We start from the raw sequence: 27,104 nt of genomic DNA on the forward strand, positions 1-27,104 counted from the left end.
GCATACAAATTATATTGACGCACAATGTGATGAGCATGATGGAGATGACGGAAGAGGCTACGCTGGTGGATGGGAAATTTAAATACAAGAAACGTCCAGATGGAAGTATAAACAAAAATGTTGTTATTTGCACTTTATGCAAGAAGGAGTTTGCTTATCACAGGAGCACTTCCACCCTTCGTTACCACCTCAACGCAAAACATGTTGGGGTTAGCGCGCAGGTCAGTAATCTTAATTTAGCTGCTAAATGTGATAGTATTCCTAGTACGAGCAAACAGTGTCGCCAATCAACACTCGACCACATGTCGGGGTTCACATTCAAAAACAAAATGTCAAAGTCCACGTCAGACAAACTGACCAATTTACTGGCAAGATGGATTGCTGTGGACTGTAGACCGCTCTCTGTGGTCGAAGATAAAGGGTTACAGGAGACGCTGCAAATTGCGTCAGCTGATGCAAGTTACGAACTGCCGTCCAGAAAGACAATGTCGAAAAAGATCCAGCAGCTGTATGATGAGGAAAGGGAAGTAAAACAGGTTATTGTGAAGATTAATTAATTCGATTAATTAATTACAAAGCTTCTAATTAATTAGATTAATTTTTTTAATCGAGTCCCACCCAGTCCCAAATCAGTGTGTTTGTGTGTGTTTTTTTATATATATATATATCACACACACACACACACACACACATATAATATAAGTATAAGTATATAAACTATATATATATATATATATATATATATATATATATATATATATATATATATATATATATATATATAGTGTATATGTATGTATATATATATATATATAGTGTTTATATATGTTATATATATATATCACACACACACACATATATATATATATAATGTGTTTGTGTGTGTGTTTTATATATATATATATATATATATATATATATAATCACACACACACACATATAATATAAGTATATAAACTATATATATATATATATATATATATATATAGTGTATATGTATGTATATATATATATATATATAGTGTTTATATATGTTATATATATATATCACACACACACACACACACATATATATATATATATGTGTATATGTATGTATATATATATATATATATAGTGTTTATATATGTTATATATATATATCACACACACACACACACACATATATATATATATGTGTATATGTATGTATATATATATATATATATATATAGTGTTTATATATGTTATATATATATATCACACACACACACACACACACACATATATATATATATATATATATATATATATATATATATATAATGTGTTTGTGTGTGTGTTTTTATATATATATATATATATATATATATATATATATCACACACACACATATAAGTATAAGTATATAAACTATATATATATATATATAGTGTATATGTATGTATATATATATATATATATAGTGTTTATATATATATATATATATATATATATAGTGTTTATATATATATATATATATAGTGTTTATATATGTTATATATATATATATATCACACACACACACACACACATATATATATATATATATATATATATATATATATATATATATATATATAATTACATATGGTTGGAGATGGTACACAGCAGGCACACAGCTTAACTGAAATAAGAGACATTTATCTTGACTTTAGCCCTTCCATATTTGTTTTCTGTTTTGGTTTGTGTCATAAATCCTACACACTCTCTTGATTCTCACACTAGCACATCCCTGGAATGTATCGGCACAGGTGATCAGGCTCACAGGTGGAGAGTTTTAACCTGCCCCACCTGTTCCTTGTTTTTCTTTGGTTCATAATATTCCCCCAACCATAATATTCCCCTTCTTATATGGCTCTCATTCCTTTCTTCTTCATGAAGTTTTGCCAACCTAAATTAAATTTTCCATTTAGCTTTCAGATAGAGTACAATTTGCATGGTTTGGCCCACCACGTGCCTTGTCTAAATGTATATAAACCCTCGTCAAAGTGTGCAGTATGTTGGTCATTGTTGATGTAGTGTGTTGGTTTGTTTGTTAGCGTCCAAATGTAATATTAATAACCTTGTTTGTCTAGCTTGTGTTAATGTTAAAGTCATTAGTGTTAAGTGTGTCTATGCTCATTGTTAATGTTATTTGTGAGTGCCACCATCATCTTTATGTTTTGTGTTATTAAATGTTTCACAAGCTGAGAGAAGTCTGTGCGTCCTGCTCCATGCCCTTCAGCACTCGGGCCGTACGTTACATGAACTACACATATTAGATTCTGTCTGCTCATCCTGCTCAGCATCTCTCTCTCTTTCTCTCTCTCTCTCTCTCTCTCTCTCTCTCTCTCTCTTGCACTCTGCCAACATGTGTTGTGATTTCCTGAACAGAAGACAAAAAATCTAATTTTATGTCCACAAAAATAGAAGCTCTAGATCTTGCTCTTGAAGATGAGTCTGTCTGACACACATACACAGGAAGTCTTTAACACATTTTATTAGTCAGCCAGTTAGTCTGACAATATGGAGTTCAGGCCATTTCTTCAGTTGCTCTGTAAGTATATGAGCTTCATATTTCTTTTATGACTTCATTACATTAAGTGATAGTGCCTGAAGTTAGTGAAATGTATCTGAGAATTATGAAGACCTGTATATTAGTTCAACAGGTAGTAGCAGAGTTTTAGTTCCTTATGGTGAGACACAATTTTCATTTACTTTTAATCTTTTTCTACTCAAATTATAAACACCACAAACAAGCCTATATTTTAGCAATCATATTTCAGACTTGATTATCTTGTTAGTTTTTTTATGATTAGAGTACCAATTAATTGTTCTTCAGTTTTCATTCATCAGCCTGAAATATACAGATGAAATTTTAGCCCATTTTTAAATCCGCATGGCCCATCCAACTAAAGTTGAATAGCAATATTGCATAGAGTATATATATTTTTTTGTTGCGGAACTTCTTGTCCATATTATGGGATGACTGCTGGTGTTTGTGAATTGTCCATAAAGAGATGCTCAGAGTAAGCAGTGCTGCTTAACCGTGTTGTAACAATGTTTTAACAGACCTGTAGTGTGCCAAACGATTCAAGGCTTTAGTGTGGTTCCAGATGGAATTTATAAGAACAATTGTGTATTTGCTTTAGCTGTTTTGTGGCTATTCAATCTTGTGTTTTCCTCAACCTCCATTTTATGTTTAATCCATATGAAATGTGTTGCTTCAAGTGGTTTGGAGGAAATTAAACACTTTACTGTTCTCTTTCTCTTCCCTTTTTAGTGCTGCTTTCTCTTCTTCAAGCTGGGCTTGCGTAAGGTGATTCATGCATAGTTTTTGTTATGTGCATGTTTGGCTTGTATAGGTGGCAAATAGGTTGTGCTTATAGATTGTCATTGAGAATTCAGAAATTGGGAATAATTAGTGTCCTTGCAACTTTGCCTGCAAATTCTCATGTTTGTTTGATTTTTGTATCAGGATTTAAGCCCATTCTGAGTGTAGTGCCTCAAGGGCCACAGATATTCTATGGAGAGACCGTTACACTCACGTGTTCCTTTCCTGGAGAGAGGATTACTGCCAGATTTGTATTTATTTTAACCAGTGATGTTATATGGTGTGGCTCTACAGACAAACAAAAAGCTACTCTGATCCTACTGCCTAATGGACAGATATTCATTGGAGAGACAGTCACTCTGATATGTGACATACAAAGAGACCTGGGAAGGCAGTGGAGATACATCTGGATCAAGTATGGTTATGGTGCTGTTTACACCTCTGAGAAAAGGGAATATTCCTTATGTGTTGCATAGTCTGACAGTGGCATCTACACGTGCAGAGGGGAGAGAAAAGGTGACTCTCAGAGCTCAGAGACCAGTAATGCTGTTTCACTGACTGTGTCAAGTGAGTGTGTTATCCTTTCGTTCACACAAATAGCCATGGGCTTCAGCATCATCTCACTGCATGAAGCATAGATATTCAGTGAATCAAAATCCCACCAATCATAAACCCCTGGCAAATCTTGTGTTCCCCAACCGACAGCTTTACCCAGAGCTACACTGAGCATGTGGCCAGAGAGTTCTGTGTTCACTGGAGAGTCAGTCACTCTGAAGTGTGAAGTTAAGGCTTATGATGCGTGGACATATAAGTGGTATAAAAGGAATGCAGTGATGCCATGGACTGCAGTGAATCCTTTTGGGCACTACACTGTAAACCAAGACAATCACACCATTAGTGAATATTTTGTGGTTAATGGAGATCAGTACTCATGCAGAGGAGAGCGACATGACAGACCAACAACATCAGAGGATAGTACTGTTACCCTTACTGTAAAGGGTGAACTCTGTCATATTCAAACTACTAACATCTTTGTTACCTTAAATAGTCTTGCAGTGTATTATACTGCTTTTTCACCCAAATGCAAAAATGCAAAAAAATGCAAAATATTCCTGATTTTAATTACAGTTAATTACAATTAATTACAGTTTTACCCAGAGCTATACTAACTGTAGAGCCTCAGGGTTCTGTGTTCACTGGAGAGTCAGTCACTCTGAAGTGTGAAATAGAGTTTTATAATTTATGGAGATATCACTGGTATAACGCAAGCAGCATGACTGCAGCCTCCTGCAGACTGCAGGAGACAAACACCTACACCATCAGCTCAGTGGCAGCAGAGGAACAGTACTGGTGTAGAGGAGAGAGACAATACAGACCCTTATCATCACAGAAGAGTAACAGCGTGCATCTCTCTGTTGAAGGTGAGTAATTACTGTGGGAAAACCTCTGTGGCATGTATGTGAACACTGCCACTTTAACTGTTTGTTTCATCTCTATCAGCAGTGAAACCTAAACCCGAACTCACATCCAGCCTTCAAGGAGCTGCACTCATAGGAAACCCAGTGACTCTGTACTGTAACCTGGATCAATCTGTTGGATGGAGGTTTTACTGGTCCAAACACACACAGAACCCTGAGAATGAGACCAGTACTACATCAAGCTCCTACACCATCAGCTCAGTGATGTCTTCTGATAGAGGCCAGTATTGGTGCAGAGCTGGCAGAGGAAATCCAGTATACTACACACACTACAGTGATGCACTCTGGGTAAACATTAGTGCTAAGTTACAGTTAACAATCTATAACTACAGTATTGTACGAAACAAATGGTGTATATTGGTGGAACTATCAGACATATCTAAGCAGGAAATAAGAAAGGGGATAGTCATACATGAAACTGGGAAACTTGGAAACAACGGCTAAAATAAATGTACAGGAAAATACAAGGTTGACTAATAAGGGAGAAACAAGAAACAGGTGAGAACAATAAAGGGTGGGGAATACAAAACATGAGGGGCAGTGCAGAGAAAGTAGTGAATCAAAACATAACTTATGGACCACAGGAACCTCAATGCCAGAAGTTAAAACTCACAGTTTTACATAAACACTGAGGTTAGATTATCCTTTTACATTTCTAAGGGTTGTAACAAGGACTGTGACTTGTAATAAATGACAATAAATAATTTGTGTACATATGTGTGTGTTAGAGAAAGATACAGAAAGATTAATAAGTTGAATTATGTTTCTGCAGTGAGTCCAAAAGCAGTGGTCATCTTGATGCCTGATAAACAGGTGTTCAGAGGAGAGACTGTCACTCTCGGATGCAACATACAAGGAGAAGGAGACAATAAGTGGACCTACGGCTGGTATAAGCATGGTTATAAATTGAACTCATGCAGCACATCACGGCAGTGCAAAACCGGGTCTGTTACAGAGGCTGACAGTGGAAAATATACCTGCACAGGACAGAGAAGTGACTCACAGTGCTCAGAGAGCAGTAATGCTGTTACACTGAACATATCAAGTGAGTCTGTGGCTTTGTGTCATATAAAACATACAATTTGTGCAAGGATATTATTACACAAAAGTAAATATATATATTGTGTTGATGAGGACTTGATACTTGATGTTTAGTTTTCTGTTTAAATGAATCACTTTACAGCTTTATTCTATTTTCAGTTTTCCTTTTAACAGGCAAACCTCAGGTGCTACTGAGTGTGTTTCCACAGAGCTGGCTGACTGATGGAGCTTCAGTGACTCTAACCTATGAGGTTAGAGGCTCCTCTACAGGCTGGACATTCAGCTGGTACAGTGATAATCAAAAGCTCCTCTCAGACAGCAGCAGATGAGCTGGAGGCTCCTACACTATAATTTCTGTTGCTATTCATCACAATGGCGTTTATGTGTGCAGAGCAGAGAGAGGAGAACCAGCTTATCAGACTCAGTACAGCAACCAACAGCCACTATGGATCACTGGTGAGGAAATACAGCAAGAACAGCACTGAATTGGAATGTGTGTGTGTGTGTGTGTGTGTATGTGTGTGTATGTGTGTGTATGTGTGTGTGTGTGTGTGTGTGTGCAAAGAAACATTTAAAACAGTTATTCTTCATTAATTAATTTAGACAATTATTGCTTCATTATTGTTGGTATATATGGTATATAAACTTGTATAACATCAGCCCTCCTGAATGTTGAATATTGACTTTGCTTTTATTCAAGTGTTTTTTTATAATCAAAAATGATATGTATATGTTAAATGTGTACAGTACACTTGAGCTTTGAAAGGGCAATCACAATCACATGGCTTGTATGTTTCTCAGGTGAGTCTCCTCCAGTCTCTCTGATCATCAGCCCCAGCAGAAGTCAACACTTTATCGGTGACACTCTCTCACTTAGCTGTGAGGACCAAACTAACTCTATTGCATGGAGAGTCATCAAATACACACCACACAGGAGTGTGTCAAATTGTCCTTCAGACTGGGGATCAGTTACAAGATCTACATGCACCATCAATTCTCTCTCCACATCTCACACTGGAGTGTACTGGTGTCAGTCTGAATCTGGAGTGTGGAGGAGTCCTGCGAACATCACAGTGCATAGTAGGTTTCTATAATGTGCTTACTTGTTAAGGGCAAAATAATGTATTTGTTAACAGAATATTTTTGTTTCCTTTTATTGTAACTTTATTTCCTTCCATGTTAATCATTCTGAGGTGACTGACCTGAACACTGTGCTGTTTTTGAATGTCTTTTACTGAGCAGAATCGGTCAGAGCAGGCAAAACATTAGACAATGCTGGGATGTGGAGATATAGTAGTTCAGTTTTATAACTTATGTTTAAATCCATTTGTTCCAATTCCGTACTCCTAGGCCTGATTCAACTTATGACATTCTTGCCTTTTATTAATGAAATTGTTCAGTTACGTCAGGTAGTGTAAAGGAAAATCAAATACCTGCAGACTTTAGTAAAAGTGTGGAATTTATTGAAATTTTACATAACGCATATGTAACACCTTTTGGGCTCAGCCTGAAGGTGGGAATAAACTGAGGTCTCCTGTGTAAACTGGAGACCTGTATAAATAAGATGAGAACGACCCAAGTGCACAGGAATTATGGCAGATAAAACAACCAGTGAGCAAACTCAGGTGTTCAGAGGACTAAGTGCGCTTTGAAAGGGGAAACACAAAACCGTGCCAGGCTGGGCCATTACAACATAATTCACTAATATTCTTGGTTCAAATGTGTAACTAATAAAAACATTCTTGTTGGAATCATTCTCACTGTAAATATTTTATCTTTTTTTCCATTCTAGATGGTGATGGTCTCCCCCTTCTGGAAATCAGCAGAACAGCAGGTTGATGTCTGTACAGGAACAGAGGGACTCAGGAGCTGTTGAGGGGTGCCAGTCTGTGTACACAGAATTCCTGGCTGGTTAGACTGAGTTGCTGAGTATTCTAATGATGTACAGTTCATCTTAAATTATGTCCTCAATGACACAACAACTTAGATATACATTTTTACATTTATTTAATCAAGTCTTTAACATATTACCACTGTGTATTATTTATTTTGTCCTCTTTTATTTAGAAAAAAAACCACGCATTTATTGCACTGCTGAGCAAGTGGATACAAGTGGCCAAGGTGAGAGTGTGATTTCTTCATTATATCCCCTGTTTCTTCTCTATATCTTCTACTTACACCAAGGCTTAGACTTGACCATAGTGGACACATTAAGGCAAGCCAAATTTATTCGTACAGCACTTTTCATACACATTTACATTTATGACATTTAGTAGATGCTCTTATCCAGAGTGACCTACAAAAGTGCTTTGTCATATATTTAGAGAATGCATCCTAGCCAGCACAAATAGGTTGGAGTTCAAATATATAGAGCCATACTTGAAGTACTTGATGCTTCTTTAGCGAATTTAGCATATTCCTCCCCTTCTTCTTCTTGCCTTTCCCAGGCATCCTCGGTCGGTCGGTGTTTCTGTGACGTTTAATGGGTTAAGGAGGATGCAGGGACGAGGCACATTAAACAGAACATACGTTTTTAATCACAACCACAACTCAACACACACAAACACACTACATGGGTCAAACACCGACAACCTTGATGATACGACATGAGACTTATATACACTCATGACAATTACGCACAACAAGGATCAGGTGCACAACACAAGAGGGCGTGGCAACACAAACACGCACACATGCACGCACACAGGCACACACACACTTGAGGGGGGAGGGGCAGTACTGTGATATTTTGAGTACATTAATAACTGATTTACTTCTGGTTGACTAGTACATATTTATGTATGTTTTAAAAATGTACATTAATCATTCATTTTCAATAGATTCCTTTTATTTTCAAAGATGATGTCATAATGGAGCTGAGACTTTAGAAAATCTACAATTGCAGCTATCATGAACACACACATTAAAGCATATATTACTTCTAAAGCACAGACAGCAGTTAGTGTGCAAGAGAACGTTACAGTTCATGCATTTACTTAAGTGACCTCATATGCCCATTTTTCCTTTCTACCCAGATTAAAATTTTTTAAGCAAATAAAAACAACAATTTGTAATTTGCCAAACAACTATGGTATAAATAATTAAGTCATATGAGTGAAACTCAAATGGCAATAACTTCACAAGAGGATGCACATTTGCTGTTTAAGCACATTTAACAGACATTTTCAGTGGAACAAGAGTGTGTAAACAGGATGCTTCCAGGTTCACCACTTCGCTATTGACTCTCCACAGGCAAATGGTCTTTATAAAAATAGAACCTCAACAACCAGCTTCACATGTGGTGACCAAATTATGTACTTCACCAATCAACCTTAGAGCTGAACACACTGATCAGATGAAGATCATTAAGTGCATGCTTACTTGTAATTTAAAAAAAGGATCTTCAGCCTCTAGATTCTGGGGTTCTCAGTTGTTGCAGATGGAACTGAAGTATTATTCAGTATAGATAAGGCTAAAGTTATCATAAGTATCCATATATGAACATGCTTAAATACTATACAAGAAGGCACATGACATGATGCAACATTTTCTAAAGGTAATGAATTTAATTACAGTCCTGCAGAGTCACACCACTATACATGCTCACCTTCTAACACACCTACTTCAACTAAAATGTGCAGTAATACAGAAGGACCTTACTACAGTGTGATTTATGTATGCAAATAAGATTGTTTATAGAGCCCCTGATTTTTACTAAAATCAGAAGACCTCTTAACAGTGGAGCATTTGCTAAGAGACAGATGTACTTCACTCTCACAAACTTAATGCTGAGCTGCATTGCACCCAGTAGAATTAGCTAACAGTCTGCTAAAGCTGCAAAGAAAGCTACAATAAAGTATACCTTTGCTGCAGTTACAGCTTTTGAGTTTCAGAAAGGATATCCATGTGATTAATGCTTTACAAATCTCCATTATAACAGGATGTATAGAGCTAATGAGGTAGTACTAGTGTCTACTCGCTTTCTGAGGTTCTTAATTTGGTCCAATTCTACCCCACCTTCTAAACCCACCTGAGGCAGTTGCTTGTAACAGATCATAAATGCAAACTTTCTAATTTTTCAACTTCTGCAATAATAGCCTTACAGTGTGTCACAGGACTGGAACACAGTAGCATAGTGCCACCTTGTGTTCAAAAATGTGCATAATGAGACATTCAGCAGATTTTTTTTCAAGAAAATACATTGTTTTCACAATCACAATCATGTTATTTTAAAGTAAGGTCATGAATGGTAAATTGTTCGGAAAGCATAGAACATGCTTTTGAACAAGTGTGTGATTCACTTGTCAGTGATCCATTAGACTCTGTAGCCTAATATAATAGAATTAAGACGAGTGCTTCCCCTGCCTATCTGTTCGTGTTGGTTATCTGACTCTGAACTGTATTAAAGACCCTGTTTCTGCATTTGCTCCAAATAAATTTCACTCTTCTCAGTGTTTGTGTCTGCCTACTCTGCGCTCTACGTTACGCATATTTATCATTTCTGCACCATTGTCCAGTGAACTGTAAGATATTTATTTTGGTATTCTCTGTTTCCCCTTATTGAGAGGGTGCTCCTGTGTGTGTGTTTTTTTGTTTTTTTTTTGCACACTGGCACATTAAGGGCACATTAAGCCAAAGGCTACTCAGCGTTGCCAGTTCCACAAGAGCCCATGGCTGGACTGGGGGGGGGGGGGAGTTCTGCTCATCCATTGCTGAGCAATGGATGCAGTGGAGCCAAGGCCCCTGAACACAGCCTGCGGTGACAGCATTACATGAAACATGAGAGGCAAGGTAATTTTGCTAAAAAAACCACTCATTTTAATAACTATATAATTCTAACTCTGTTACACCAGCTGACAAAAGTACAGAATGTTTTAACATGAGAAAGTTAAATGAGAATTTTGTCCCTACAGTGACAGTTGCAGCTTTCAGAGTTCACATTTCATGAGAATATAGGAAGTGAAATATCAGGGACCAGATGTGCCACTCTTGTGGTATTCTGAGATGACATTTTGAGTCTGAGGTTAGAGTTTCAGGAAATGCTAATGCTAAACATTGTATGGCAGAGCAAGAGAGTAAGCAGAGTTCCTCGGTTCTCCGGAACTGCTGGATGAATGAACCAATTATTCAGTGAGAGTTTATTTATAGAGCAGTTTCACAACAGACAGGATCTCAAAGCAGCTTTACATTAACCAACTCTAGGCAACTAGTGGGCAACCTGAAGGTGACAGTGTCAATATGAGTGGCAAAGAACTGAGACTGACTGATTTCACAGGATACAGAGAACTATTCACTCTGGATAAGTGAAAATATAATATGTAAATGTAGACAAGATCTGGTGGGTTACACACTGTAAAAAAACTCAGCAACACCCCCGCCCTCCCCAGAACTTATGTTCTGAGAAAATTAAATGTATGTTTTTGTTTGCCTTTTTTGCTTGTGTTTTTCTCTGTAGTTATTAGTGAATGAGGAACCAGCAATAAATAAAAAAGCATAAAACAAAGGAAAGAAATTGAAAAAATGCATGTGCATTTACAGGTCATACTTCAAGACCACATACAGAAGTTAAGAATCACTGACTAAGAAGTTTTACTGTGTCAGAATGGTACGTGTGAGAGAGAGAGTTCACTCTGTGTCTTGCTGCGCTACAGTCTTTCCACAGTCCAGCTTCCTAAAGTAGGTGAACAGGTTATATAAACAGAGTATCAATGGAGGCCATCTATTCTAACAAGAACATTAAGAAGCATGTGACGAGCGCAAATGGAGATGGTGAATTTTCCTATGGTACGATGCATTTTTTTTTGTTTTTCACAGAAATGAGAAGCTTGTATAGGTTGTGTAGTTACTGTAGTTTATTGAGTGTTGCCAGTGATCTGCATGTCTAAGGTGCTCATAGTCTGCAGTTTGCATTGTTTTTGGTATTGCTGCGTCTCCCTCCATCTAGGTGTTTACGTTATCTGTAATTTGTTGATTAGTAAACAGGAAGTAAAACATAGGACAGTGTAAGTGATATATCTTTTTTTTTTGTACAGTGTTGTTCGCAAGTTGCAAATGAGACAATATAGCTAATAGTCCATTAACTGGAAGAAACTGTTGATTAATTTTTAAAAGGTTTCAGGGTGATATTTTAATCTCAGCACACTGTGGTCTGGTGAAATGAAATAAAGCATCACACAAGGTAGACATTTTTTACATTCTATTTCAGTAAGTTTCCACCAGTCAGTTTTTTTTTTCATTTCAACACTGCAATGCTTTTTGGAGACTTATTCATACACAACGGCATTTAAATTCATTCTCTCTCTCTCTCTCTCTCTCTCTCTCTCTCTCTCTCTCTCTCTTTCTCTTTCTCTTTTTCGTGTGGCAAGGGAATTCCAAATCTGATGACATCGTATACTATGAAGTCCGCTTCAAATCAAAATCAAGACACAGGGGTCAAGTGTTTATTTAGGAGAGATAGAGAATGTGTGTGTGTGTGTGTGTGTGTGTGTGTGTGTGTCTATGTGTGTGTGTGTGTGTGTGTGTCAGTGCTGATTTTACAACCCCTGGATGAATGCGAGATCATTCAATGTGCAGTTCAGTAGTTTCAATTTCCACAAAGATGTCCTTATTCAGTAGATTTTCAGGGGAACAGAGGAGAATCAGTTGGAGCCTGTTATGGAACAATACACAAATGTGCTAAAGAGCCATCTTTTTCAGTGTATGATCATGATTGACACCCTTCAAAACCTGGAAAAAGAAAATGAGCATCTGTCTGTTTGTGAGACTAGTTTGGTCAATCAGCTCTCTGGTGATTATTATATTCTAATAGTGAAGACATAACTTTATTTCTAAGATTTTTATTGGAGAATAAAAGACAGACAGACAAGATGTGTGCTGGATTAATCTGTGCATCTTGGTTTCAACTTCCATTTTTGTACTGGAATACACGACACGACATTTGGTGATTGTCACCAGTTCAGGGGAGCAGGTATGATGATGTCTGAATGTGATAGCTGTGACAATAAAATACTCACTGAAATGCAGAAAGGTTATGTTCTGGAAGGGAGTTCTACTGAAATGGTCTGACTGATGCTGTGGTGGAGGGAGAATGGCGCTGGTTAGATGGCACAAAAGAGACACGGAGGTTAGTCCATGACAGACACCACTGAAAATTCCTGTTCATTTCGAGGTCACATGATCATATCATGGTAGATCACTACACATTTAGTTTACATGCTTTTAACAAAATGGCACACAGTTGTAATAGTGATTTGTTTATTTTGTTCCCTTGACAACCAGGTACTGGGCTGGAAATGAGCCTGATGACTGGAAAGGAAGTTAAAATGCTCACCCTGAAGGAGAAGACTGTGCTGCAATAACTCAGCTCTGCCATTTATCTTTTACTGGATGCATTCTGTAGATAGCAAGAAGAAAGCAAGAAACTCAAGCGTGTCTGTGAGGCCAAAGCAGGAATGTAAAACAGAGATAGTAGATAGTAGAGATTGTAATTATGACAATAACATAAGGTGTAGGGAAGTCAAATCTCAGGCTGAATTTTCCTTGTATTTGTTTGTGTCCTGCTTAGGTATTTCTTTGTTTGTTTAAATATTTTAGCATTGCTTCATTTTTATATCTCTGTATTGTGACAAGCCCTTTGGTCATCAATGAGTATAGGCTTATTGATGATGCAAGAAGTCATCTTTAGCTCATTATTTAGTAGCAGTAGTAGCTCAGTGGTTACGGTACTTGACTTGTAATCAGAAGGTTGCTGGCTCAAGACCTGCCACTGTTGGGCCCCTCAGCAAGGCCATTAATGCTCAAGTTATACCCAGTCATAAGTGTAAGTTGCTTTGGATAAAGGTGTCAGGTAAATGTAGTAGCTTCAGTCTCAAGGTGAGCAGGATGCTTTAAGAAATAGTGGGTAGTACTGAAATGCCTTAGATTGCTTCTGTAACACTTAATTGTATTGGTGGAGATGCTTTGAAATTAGAGCACTGTAAAGTGAAACATTGGTTCTAGAGTTTGTTTGTATTTATTCACAACTTTGAGACAAAGTGGAGGGTTATTCAAGGTAAAGCTTCATCCAGAGTGTTTTAGCATACAGGTGTAATTTACGTTTGCTAAATTATAATTATTACAGTTGTAAACAATAAACATCATAATCTGCAGAGGGTGTAACAAATATATTTTATTTTAATATCCCATAGTCATGAAATATTATGATAGCTTAAATTCAGATGGATAAACCCTTTTATAATTTAAACAGCACTGTATGTGTTTACTACTTGTGTGTATGTCCTGAACAAGCAAATGTAAACAGTGATATCAGTGATGTCTTTGAATAAATTATTGAATAAATTGAATAAAATCTTTCCTTTGCCCGTAAATCACTGCACTGGTCAGTAGTGTACTGTATTCAAGAATGTTATTGTAAGGGCAGTCCTGTAGATGGCACTGTGTTACATTATTTAACTGATGAGATGTATTAAAAACAATTGTATTTTCAGGGTAGAGATACTAAGAACACTTTTCTCTCACTCTTTCGAGGCCACTCTGACTGGATGAGGAGCAAGAGAACAGCTTGACAGAGCACTCTCCATCAAACACTTTCTAACAATCTGCTTTTCTGAGAAAGATCTCACAAGGTAAACTGGGAATTGAGGGAGACCCTCCAAAGGCTTATAAATGAGGACTTTCTAATTTTTCTACTTCTGCAACAAAATCCTCGCAGTGTTACAAGATCGGAAAGTTGCATAGTGTCACCTGGTGTCCTAAAATATGCATGACGATACATTCAGCAGATTTTTTTCAAGAAATGGAAATAATCGCATCAAACATTATTTTAAAGTGATGTGCTAAATGGTAAATTGTTTTGGAAGTGTAGAGCATGCTTTTGAACAAGTGTGTGATTCACTTGTTAGTGATCCATTAGACTCTGGAGCCTAATATCAGAGAATTATGAAGACTGTTTCCCCTTCCTCAGTCATGTGAGTACACTGTGGTCTGCAGAAGCAAGCTGTGGGTCAGAAGATGTATAAAATTTACTCAGGGTGGGTCTTGTTAAAAATGGGTGTGTTCTGAAAGCTTTGAATCGTTAAGATCATCCTGACTGTTAAAGACAGTCACTTCACTAATACAGTGGTTTTTAGAGACTTGATCATCATTTTTCTTTATACATGTGATGAGTGTCACTGATTTCTGTTCCTTTTTCACCTGCTTTTTTCTAAAATGGCACCATTTTAGCTAACTTACCTGTCACTCATTATGTCTTCATAGCATGTAAGTAAACATGTTCACTGTAGTTATTGTTACATCCCTGTACGTATTGCTTGATCTCTCTCTCTCTCTCAGCACAGTGCCCTGTGAAAGCAGGCTTGCATCACACTGGCTATTTCAGGGAAGTAGATGGAAATGCTGATTTGTAGGCCATACCGGTGACTTGCTATTTCATTGACTCTGGGAGATGTCATCAGCAGTGAAGGCCTTGGGCATCCTCGTACTGTGTACTGGTGTTCTGATCCTGTACCTCCGTAGACTGTGTGTAATTTGTACAGTCTCAGTCTGTTAAGTCATGGAGGTGTAATGAGCAGTTTCGTGGTTATTATACAAAGTTTGTGTGATTACAAAAGAGGACCCAGGTGCTAGAGGTGTAGTGGTGGATGTCATCCCCTTCATTGTTCTCTTGTTTCCTGGTTTGTGTGGAGGGTATGGAGGGAATAAAAGCAATGTGATTTTCTTTTCTTTACCAGGGAGGTTAGGCATAAAAATATCTAGATGATGTTTTGTTTATTATTTTGGCATTGGCCCACACTGATGATTGTGCCTAGGTTTTATTGTGTGTAAATGTTTGATGAAATAATGTGCCCTAACATCTCTGACAGTTGCTTCTATTGTGCTCTTTTGTTCATTTACACTGAAGCAATTATGGCCAATAGCCTTCATTATAAGAGATTAAGCTTTGCATACAGTATGGTAGAAATGCATTGACAATGTTTACTGAATTGAATATAATATTGAATATAATATTGAGAGAGTATGCATAAACAGAGGCTTTATCTTTTAAACATTATATCCTTTTAAACCATGAACAATTGACCTGCATATGACCCACATCAAAAATAGGAGTGTGTGGCCTGAATCTGCTCTTGCAAAGATGGAGAAATTCAAAGATCCTCACCATTCAGAAAAAAAACAGTCTTTGAGGTTGTATCAGATTATTAAGTTATATCAGATATAAAGAATGCCTGGAAACAGTAAAACCGTGTCATTCAAACAGACTAATTTACTTCAGCTACCTTACCTTACTAATTTAACTCTTACTTTAATAATGATTCCACAAAAATTAAATGAAGCATGTGGAGTATAAATACAGAGTAACAAGGGCTAAACAAGACCTAGGTGTAACGATGCCGCTGGCCCAAGTGCCGAGGGGCGTGGAGCAGGACACACAGACTCCCTCGATATTATGAAACATTTATTAACATAGAACACGAATGACAATGGTGGCACTCACACAACATTAACAACAGACATGACTTATACATTTAGCTAAACACTTGCTACAGTAGCATTTAACAACACAAGACGTTAAACCCCGTGCAGGTGCTTGCTGTCAAGGAGAGCGTGGCTACAAATAGGGTGAACCCCCCCCTGCACACGGCAGGCCATACCACGTGACTCGTGGGGGGGGGGGGGGGGTGTCGTGAGACACTAGGTGAAGAACATTAAGGGCAGGGAGCACAGATACATCACAAGAAAATGGAACAAAAACAAAAACCAGATGGGACAGATGACTATTTATCCTTTAAATGTATAATTCTTAAGTTAAAAGTAAACCCAAATATTATCAGATCAAACACTGATTTTTTCATACTTTTTTTTATTATTTATCTTCTTCCATACAGCATTGTTACAGTATACACAGACTTGACTGGATTGATTAGTTTCAGTGGCATAGCAAGAAAATGGTCTGTGAGACCAATTAAACTGACATTCAGACATCCATGACATTCAGAGACAATGAAAGCCTAGAAAAATAAAAGGTGAACCAATTTGGTCAGTCAGCTCGCTGGTGAGATCATATTCCAGTAGTGAAGATATAACTTTATTTCTTAGACTTTCACTGCAGAATTAGAGAGAGACAAGGCTGGAGTGCTGGATTAATCTGTGCATCTTGCTTTCCACTTCCATTTCTACATTGGGAAGAGTTTTACTGGAATAGCCTGAAACTGATGCAGCCAACGCCAGAAATTTCTGCTCTCTTCTACAGGCACAAGGATGTCACTTTGACCTCCACTTCCTAATTTTACATTCAAATGCTTTGCTAAATATCAAAACTCTTTCATATAGCATCAGTACTGTAGGAAAGAATATATTACTTACGTTTAGTTGTTTATTTATGTTCACTATATAACTCATGTTTGTTAGATTGTTTTAATGTTAGCAACCTGACATTCAAATGCACTGATATACTGGTGTCATCCTGATTTTTCAGAGATGAACAGGAGCATTAAGCAGCTGCAGGAAGAAAAGAAAAACCTGACCAGTGAACTTCAAAGTGAGATCCAGATTTACCTCTATAGTTTCAATCTCAACTAGAAAACTACAAAAATTAATTCAACAGAAAAGATGGCCTTCATGAAATTATTGATTGTATAAGAAGAAGAATCATTAATTATTTTAGTTTTGATATATCGCAACAATTTACAGACATGCAAAAGCACTGTTATTCAGCCACACATATACAAACTGTAATTGAGCCACAAATATAAATTCAGTGATTGAGCCGCGTATAGAGAGACAGTGAGTGAGTGCTTGGGCCAAGTAGACAAACACTACTTAATGTTGCCAGTTACACAGTGAACCATGACTCAAGTAGGGGTCAGCACTGGACATGCTCCCGGACCCAGGACTCGGTGACGGTACAGGGCAGGTGGTCCTGGACACAGGGTACAGTGGGACCAAGGCCCCTGTGACCAGAGCTCCATGTCGTCGGACAAGTTCATCAAGAACTGGGCTCCCATAATCGTCCCCTTTAGTGAGATTCACTGTATCTGTGAGTAGGTTGATTATTCAGTGATGTGGCATGCAAAGGCAAGAAAATTAGGAAATATATTAGAAATTTGTAGAGTATTTGGTTAAGATACCATGGCAAATGTGGAGAAACGCACTCTCACAGTTTGCTATTGTAGGTTAGCTAGTGTTAGCAACATTAGAAAATCAAATGTGGTCAGATGTCATACTTCTATGAAGTTCAGATGTATTTTGAGAATTATATATTTAAACCATGGTCAGAAACAATGCTTTGGCTGATACAGCTCTGAGCAGTACAGCAATCACAAGGAACTCGGACTGCAGTGACGTCATTACATGAAAATGAGCGGCTCCCTGTAACCAGTTTTTACTGTTTTAAGATAATAAAAATATTTCAATTTTAATCATTTTATTATAGAATTTCAAATCAATTTTAATAATTTTAACAAAAGCAATGTAATTTGGCTAAAAAAACTTAACTTTAACAAATTTATAATGCTAACTTTGTTACACCAGCTGAAAAAAATACAGAATGTTTTTACCATGTGAAAGTTAAATGAGAATTTTGTCACTGTAGCTGCATTTGCAAATTTTACTTTCAGTGTTCACATTTCATGAGAATATAATAAGTGAAATATCACAGTGACAAGATGTTCCACTCTTGTGGAATTCTGAGATGTCATTTTGAGTCTGAGGTTAGAGTTTCAGGAAATGCTAATGCTAAACATTGTATGTCGGAGCAAGAGAGTAAGCAGAGCTCCTCGGTTCTCCGGAATTGCTGGATGAATAAACACATTAATTCAGTGAGAGTTTATTAATAGAAGACTTTCACAACAGGCAAGTTCTCAAAACAGCTTTACATTAATCAGCTCTGGACACCTAGTGAAGCTGAAGGTGAGCGTCTCAATATTAGTGACCATGCCGGTCTAAGCACTGCACTGCAAACCCTCAGTAGAAAGCTAAGCATCCCCTCAGAGGCCTGACCATGTTGGTCAACTGCACAGATGAAGAATGGAGGCTGAATGAACCAGATACTGAGAACTATTCAGAGCAACAGGCTGCAGCATGAAAAAAGGCTAAACCACTTGACAATATATGTAATATACATTATATGTAATATATGTAAGTCACTCTGGATTAGAGAATTGACAAAATGCTGAAAAAGTAACAAGTAAACGTAGACAAGGTCTGTTTAGAGGGATTCACAGTGCAAAAATAGGAACTCATATGGGAAAATTAAATGTATCTTTGTTTTTCTTTTTGTCTCAGCAGTTATTTGTGAGAGAGGAACCAGAGATAAATAAAAAAGAACAAAAAAGGAAAGAACTGAAAAAGAATTTGCATGTCCATTTACAGGTCATATCTCTCACAAGATCTTATACAGAAGTTAAGAATTACTAAGAAGTGTTGCTGTATCAGAATCAGAACTGTGTGAGAGAAAGTGCTGCATACAGTACAGTCCTTCAACAGTCCATCTTTCTAAAGCAGGTTAACAGGTTATAAAATCAGAGCATCAATGGAGGCCATCTATTCCAACAAGAACATTAAGAAGCATGTGACGAGGGCAACTGGAGATGGTGAATTTTCTGATGGTAAGAAGCATATTTTATGTTTGTCTGTTACGGAACAGAAATGAGAACATTGTATGGGTTCTGTAGTTACTGTAGTTTATTGAGTTTTGCTACTGATTGTATTTCTAAGGTGCTTAGTCCGTAAATTTCTTTTTTTTTTTTTTTTTGTAATGATAGTAATGGGACGCTCGAAAATAGGAGTTTATGAAGCGCATACGTTTCAAAACATTACTGCGGGGTGTGTTTTTACGCCTTTACGCACCGGCAGTGTTTTTACCCCTTTACGCACCAGCAGTTTTAATTCAAATGTCATGTTATCGTAGTTAACCGATACTTCAGAGTGTTAACACGCCACTGAAATCTGCTGCTTCCAGCTGTGATAGACACATTGTAAGGTTTAGCAGGGATGAGGTGAGAGGCAGGATGCAAATGCAGTTCTTTATAACACCGAGAGAATTAACAAGCAACCCGGGAAGCTAAAATGGAGACTAAAACTGATGCATGAGGGACACACTAAGGCAAACCAAAACATGAATAAAACAAAAGGCAAGGAAAATATATCGACAGAGAAAATGACAAAAGGCTGATTAACAAAACATCAACTGCACAGAAGTAGGTTGGATTCAGGAATTAACCAGTAACATGGAAAACTAGATGGCGATATCAAATCTACCCAAAACCAAACAAACTAAAATAACCAACAACGTGGGAAACACAGGGCTTAAATACATGATCTAAGGGATGCTAAACAAGACATAGGTGCAAATCATGACGGGCAGAGAAAATGAAACCAAGGCATGGAACAACAAGGAAGTAAAGGAAAACAAGGGCACGACAGGGAAACCAAGGAGACGTGGACGCCAGTCATGACAGAACGCCCCACTCAAAAGCGCGCAACACCTGGGCATGCAAAAAAAAAAAAAAAAGATCCACCAAAACCAAAAACAGGACTAGGACACCAACAGAAACAGACAGACCTAGAATGAGAACAGTATGAGGCAAACAATATGTACTGAGGACTGGACATGACACAGAAGACCCAAATGGATTAAGGACTGGCCAAGAGACACAAAAACAGGAAAAAGCACAAACAGGGACAAAGATGGACATGCTCAAGGGTACAGGGTGTGAAACAGACACAGGAACTGGATCAAGCTGGATGGTGTTCTGGGGAAGCTTGGATGTTGTTGCTGTGATGCCCCAGAAAATTTATGTTAATCGCAGCTGGAAGAAGCCTTCCACAGTCCTTGGTTCCTGAGCTATGAATGTGAGAATTATGTCAGCCCACTCTAGTGCTTTTCCCCTGAGAAGTGTTTTCATGAACAATACCTTAACCAGCTCTGGGGAGTTAGGGCAGGTCAGGTACTGAAACTATATGCAGCATTGCATAATAAGTCTCCTAACTGAAGTTTCCTCCCCATCACTCACTAGGAGTTGCCATCATTGAAGAAAGAACCAAAAGCTTCCCAGCCCTAAGAGTAGAAAGAAGAACTTTAAGATAAACCAACTCCTCTCCTGGGACTAAGCCAGTGTCCCTTGTAGCATCGAGTGAAGGCTGAACTGGTGAGGCTGCAATATGTTGCAATTCGGCAAGGCCTTCCTGCTGCATCCTTGTTTTTTTTGGGTTGGTTATTCTGTAACGTTTAGCAGGGACAAGGCGAGAGGCAGGATCCAAATGCAGGAGTTCTTTATTAGAGCGAGATAATTACAAACAACATGGGAGGATAAAATGGAGACCAAAACAGATGCATAGCATGAGGGACACACTAAAGCAAACCCAAACATGATTAAAACAAAAGGCAAGCAAAGATAGACAGAAAAAATGAGAAAAGGCTGAATAACAAAGCATCAACTACACAGAAGTATAATCGTGGGCAAAAGTTTTGCGATTGACACAAAGTTTGGTTTCACAACGTTTACTGCCTCAGTTTTTTTTTTTTAGATCCTTTTGTCAGATGTTTATATGGTGTAGTGAAGTACAATTATACGCATTTTCATATGTTGTTTAACTTTATATTGACAAATACATCCAGTTTAAGCAAATACGTAATATTTACAGTGTTGACCCTTCTTTTTTTTAAGTCTTCTGCAATTTGCCTTGGCATGCTGGATATCAGCTTTTGGGCTGGATATCAGCTTCTTCACTGATGGCAACCCATTCTTGCCTAATAAGTGCTTGGATTTCATCACAGTTTCTGTGTTTTTGTTTGTCCACCTTCTTTTCGAGGATTGACCATAGGTTCTCAATGGGATTGAGATCTGGGGAGTTTCCTCGCCATGGACCCAAAATGTCAATGTTTTGTCCACCAAGCCACATGGTTATCACTTTTGCCTTGTCACATGGTGCTCTGTCATGCAATAAAAAGCATTGTTCATCACCAAATTGCTACTGGATCATTGGGAAGAGTTGCTCTTGGAGGAAGTTTTGATACCATTCCTTATTCATGGCAGTGTTTTAGGCAAAATTTGAACAAACCCACTCCAAACCAAAAGTGGGTTTGATTTGTGTCAGTCTCAAAACTTTTGGCCAAAACTGTACTGTAGGTTAGTTTCAGAAATTAACCAAAAGTTCAAAAATAGTTCTAACACATCCCACTTCTTCCAGAGTTTTTTTTTTTTGTGTGTGTGTGTGTGTATGTGTGTGAGAGAGAGAGAGAGCGAGAGAGAGAGAGAGAGAGAGAGAGAGAGAGAGAGAGAGAGAGAGAGAGAGAGAAGAGATAGAAGTAATTAATACATCAACTTTAAAAATTAAACAAATGTGACAGAATGAAAGGATTACATAGGTTAAGCTGTTCTGTGGCATGGAATCATTTCCAAATCTTCAAATATGATGCAGTATCTTTGACAGACTTTCATATAACAGTAACACATCATCTATGCTTAACCATTTGAGGTGCTCCTGCAGTTTTAGAGGGAGTAAAACCCCCACCGTAACAGCGCATCCTGGACAGCTCTAACACAAAACAGCTCCGACACAAAACAAAATGAGTGGTATCTTGTATACACTTGCAAAAAGTATGTGAGTTTGCAATATAATTTCCCTGAGAACAAATTTTTATCTAATGCTGAGGACAGAGGGGCTTTTAGCAGCCTTTTAGCAGCCTTTCATCCTCAACAGTGCAGAATAAATAATCATTTTCCTAAAAATAATTTGCTGTATTCCCAACCGAATTTGCAGTTACATGACCACAGTCACAGTGTCTATCATATTTAGCTTTTAAATTGATTCTTTAGGTTGAGCCACCCAACATACAGTCTTCTTGATAATAAATACCTTAATAATAACTTTCTTCCCATCTTGAAACAAGACACGTTTTCTTCCATTCATTTTATTCACTTATATTTTTAATAATGAGTAACATTATTATTATTATTATTATTATTATTATTATTATTATTATTATTAATAATAATAATGTATTATATTTGTATGATGCTTTTCAGTGACCCAAAGATGCTTACAATATTCAGTAAATAAAAGAAAACCTAGACATATAAAACAAAACATATTCAGTATACAGAACATTTATAAATATCATTTACAGAACATGGACAAGAGCTGATGAAAGAGGAGTTTTTGGTTTGAGAAATATTATAAGCACAGGAAAAACATTTTTTAACCCTTGTTAAGGTTAGATTTAAATAAATGTGTATGTGATGGCAGCAGGTATGGAGAATCACCATAAATCAAAGAAACAATAAACACAGCAGCAGAAAAAGAAAAAAAATCACGTGGGCAGTAAAGGCTCGTGGAGCAGCAACGCAAATGAGCAGGCTTCACTTGGCACGTTTTCCAGGTGCTGTAATGACAAGCAATGCGCAGCACTAGAGGAGAGTATCCGTGGGCTTTAAATAAGGGGGAAGGTACAAGCAGTGTGTGTGTGTGTGTGTGTGTGTGTGTGTGTGTGTGTGTGTGTGTGTGTGTGTGTGTGTGTGTGTGTGTGTGTGTGTGGGTGGGTGGGTGGCTGTTTCCCTCCATCTTGATGCCAGGCGCACCGAGACAGTGGAATTGATGGAAAAAAAGTAAAAGCTCTGTTTGAACATATTTACTTTGTCTTTTTTGTCATAATCTGTTGATTAGTAATCAGGTAAAGCATAAGACAGTGTTATTGATATATCCTTTTTGTAAAGTGTTATTGACAAGTTGCATATGACACAATACAGCTAATACTAATACTGCTGGTAATAACTGTTGATGAATTCTGAAAAGGTTTGGGGGAAATGTTGTAATTCCAACACACTGTGGTCTGGGGAAATGAGATAAAGCATAATTCAAGATGGACTTTGTTACACATTTTCAGTACATTTCCAACAGCCAATATTTTTTATATAAACACTACACTGCTTTTTGCAGACTTGTTTATTTCACAAATGCCTTTAAATTCATTCATTCTCTCTCCTTTTCTCTGTTCTTTATATTGCTCTCATGTTCATGTGACAAGAGAGTTCCAAATCTGATGACATCATATACTCTGAAGTTCGCATCATTGACTCAAATCAAAATAGAAGTGAGTGCAATGACCATCTACAGCTTTTGTCCACTATAAACCAGCTTTAAGAAACACCTTACGTACTATCTAATGTAATGACTTGAGAATTAATCTAGGAATTAATCCATGACTCTCTTTGTCATTTGATGCAGCAAAGGAGGAGGTCACCTACTCAAATGTGGCCTTCTCTAATCCAGTTGAGTCTGTATGAGAATTTGAATGGTTTATTAATACATCTCAGCTCATGTGTATTTTGTGTTTCACTTCTGTAATTAGTTTCATCTAAGGCTCATGTTGGTGTAAATACATGTATATGTACACACTCACTGACCACTTTATTAGGAATACCAACCTTGCACCTGCATGCACTGGCCACTTTATTGGGTACTAGCCTGTGCCCTGTTGGTACCTTTTATACATGCACAGGTACAGACTGTAGCCCATCTATTGTTATATGTGATTGCCAACCCTCTACACTACAGGTGGGGAACATTATCTGCACTTTTTCACTGGATATACATGTACCAGTGCAATGATCACAACTATGACATGTTAGTGCTTTGTTGTTAATAGTTTGTGTGCACATTTACATTTACATTTACATTTACAGCATTTAGCAGACGATCTTATCCAGAGCGACTTACAAAAGAGTGACATACATGGAAATTATTGATATTTTTCAAAAAGAGTAGACCCATTAGAGTCTACAGGTCCCTGTAATACCTGCAACCACAGTGCTTGTCATGCTGATCTGAGCTCGAGACCATGTAGAACTTTAGGAAATATTATTTAAAAACACCAGCAGAAACTTGGGTGGCAAATGCTTGTTGGATGTCTTTTTTGGTTATTCATATGGAGGAAAAGTCATTTTCAGTGACTAGCAAAGGGATGCAGAAGCTCAAAATCTTTAACTAACATTCATTGCCTTTTATTTGTTAAATAATTCTCCAAAAATAATTTTGGTCCTGGCAGCTGGTCTTCAGCCTGGACCAAATGTCACTGATGACCCTTCACCAGAGGCAAGGTCAAAGGTCATTAACACTGCACAGGTTAAAGAGAGACTTATAGAGAGACTGTTGCTGGTTTCACTGTGTGTTCTTCTCTTTGCTGTGGCCCTCATCATTGGAGTGCTCTGTGAGTGACAAAACAAATGCTTATACATTAATAATAAAGTATAACTTTTCACTGGCTAAATTAATATTGTTGTTATTGTTATAAATTGGTTTTATCATTTATTGCTTAAGATCATGGTTGGGTTAAAATGCTGCGCCATTATGAACTGATGTTGCTATTGTTTTTCCCTCCTTGTTGTGAATTAAGTAGATAGTAGATTTCTTTTCTTTCTCAGATGGTTTTGGAAAGCTGTCCCATGAAGAATCTGAGAAGCAGTTGAACTTTTTCAGAGGTCAGTGCAACATGAAATCAAAGTCAGTCCACTAATCAAAACTATTTCACACATGAAGTATGAAATAAGAGCTGGAAATGCAATCTTGTGTATATTATTAATTTACTAATTTTGTCATTCCTTCACTGGTTCAAACAAAGCTCAGGAGTAATCAGGGGCTTCAGGTAGTGACAGGGATTACTGATTTTAACACCAACACCAGCACGTATAATGAAACTAAATGACTAAAAGACTTGTCATTTTCAATCTGATTGTGAGTTTAGATAATTACAAGAAGATCTTAAGGAGTTACAATTTAAGTGAAAAGATTCTCGCAGGTAAGATTTTTTTAATAAGCAGACATATATAGTGTGGAATTATGCAGTGTTGACTGAGGAGTTAACTTAGTGTTAGTTGTCATTAATTTGACATTCATATAAACATGGTGACATCATCTTTATTTTCCAGAAAGAAACAGCAGTATTGAGCAGCTGCAGGCAGAAAAGAAAAACCTGACCAGTGAACTTCAAAGTGAGATCCAGATTTACCTCTAGAAATATTAGTCCTCAAATAAAGAATAAGAGTTTGACTAATCTGGACCTCCACTCTACTACTTGGTTGATTAGTTTTGTTCTTACATGACAGGAACAAAGAACATTATGGATGAGGGAGAGAGAAGCTACCAAACAGAGAAGGAAAAGTTTGCAAATAAACTGAAAGGTAAATACAAATCATAGCTTTTGTATTTGTAAAGTATTGGATCTCTTTATAGCTTATAGGCTCCCAGATAAAGTAGACTGGTCTAAAAATTGTTATGAACGAACCCAGACGTCATTCAAATGTCTGATTGGTTTCTCCATATGAGCACTCACAGAGCCACACTGAACCAAGGCCAGGGTCACATCTTCAGCCAAAAGACACTTTGTGTGTGTGTGGAAAAAGGAAAGTGGTATAAAGATAAATAAATGGGTCAATTTCTTACTGACAGATATATTAAAGAACTTTAAGAACATATCGAAACTGATAATCTTACAGGTTAATAAACTTCACGACAGGTATGGAAATGAGGAAGGTGCAGTTCTTCCCCAAAGACAGCAAGTGCATAAGGCTTCATATACTAGCTAAGGAAAGATGCTTATTCTAATAGAATAACTATAGGGAATAGTACTGAAGCAGGAAATATATTACTTATCTTTTGTTATTTATATTGACATTCAGATGTACTGATATACTGCTGTCATCCTGATTTTCCAGAAATGAATAGGAGTATTGAGCAGGTGAAGGAAGAAAAAGAAAATTTGACCAGTGAACTTCAAAGTGAGATCCAGATTTACCTCTAGAAATATTAGTCCTCAAATAAAGAATAAGAGGCTGACTACTCTGGACCTCCACTCTACTACGTGGTTGATTAGTTTTGTTCTTACATGACAGGAACAAAGAACATTATGGATGAGGGAGAGAGAAGCTACCAAACAGAGAAGGAAAAGTTTGCAAATGAACTGAAAGGTAAATACAAATCATAGCTTTTGTATTTGTAAAATATTGGATCTCTTTATAGCTTATAGGCTCCCAGATAAAGTAGACTGGTCTTAAAATTGTTATGAACGAACCCAGACGTCATTCAAATGTCTGATTGGTTTCTCCATATGAGCACTCACAGAGCCACACTGAACCAAGGCCAGGGTCACATCTTCAGCAAAAAGACACTTTGTGTGTGTGTGGAAAAAGGAAAGTGGTATAAAGATAAATAAATGGGTCAGTTTGTAACTGACACATATATTAAAGAACTTTAAG

At 37.3% G+C, this 27,104-nt stretch overlaps 1 protein-coding gene and 1 long non-coding RNA gene across 2 annotated transcripts; both read left to right on the forward strand.

Moving 5' to 3' along the window:
* Positions 1–3,360: 3,360 nt before the first annotated feature.
* LOC113568266 (uncharacterized) lies at positions 3,361–14,204 on the forward strand. The gene is made up of 10 exons (XR_014115907.1): positions 3,361–3,901; positions 4,040–4,755; positions 4,835–5,100; positions 5,585–5,857; positions 6,013–6,139; positions 6,245–6,309; positions 6,655–6,933; positions 7,646–7,795; positions 7,921–12,976; positions 13,132–14,204. It is a non-coding gene; the product is annotated as an uncharacterized LOC113568266 (long non-coding RNA).
* Positions 14,205–19,232: 5,028 nt separating this feature from the next.
* Positions 19,233–25,864, forward strand: LOC145643534 (uncharacterized). Its single transcript, XM_081695051.1, has 5 exons — positions 19,233–19,457; positions 23,879–23,944; positions 24,899–25,060; positions 25,275–25,331; positions 25,779–25,864. The coding sequence occupies exons 1-5, from the start codon at positions 19,382–19,384 to the stop codon at positions 25,862–25,864; spliced, it is 447 nt and encodes a 148-aa protein (XP_081551177.1). The 5' UTR covers positions 19,233–19,381.
* Positions 25,865–27,104: the final 1,240 nt, after the last annotated feature.

Source organism: Electrophorus electricus, chromosome 13 (genome assembly GCF_041902795.1).
Source record: "Electrophorus electricus isolate QZ-2024a chromosome 13, ASM4190279v1, whole genome shotgun sequence".
NCBI classification, from domain to species: Eukaryota; Metazoa; Chordata; class Actinopteri; order Gymnotiformes; family Gymnotidae; genus Electrophorus; species Electrophorus electricus.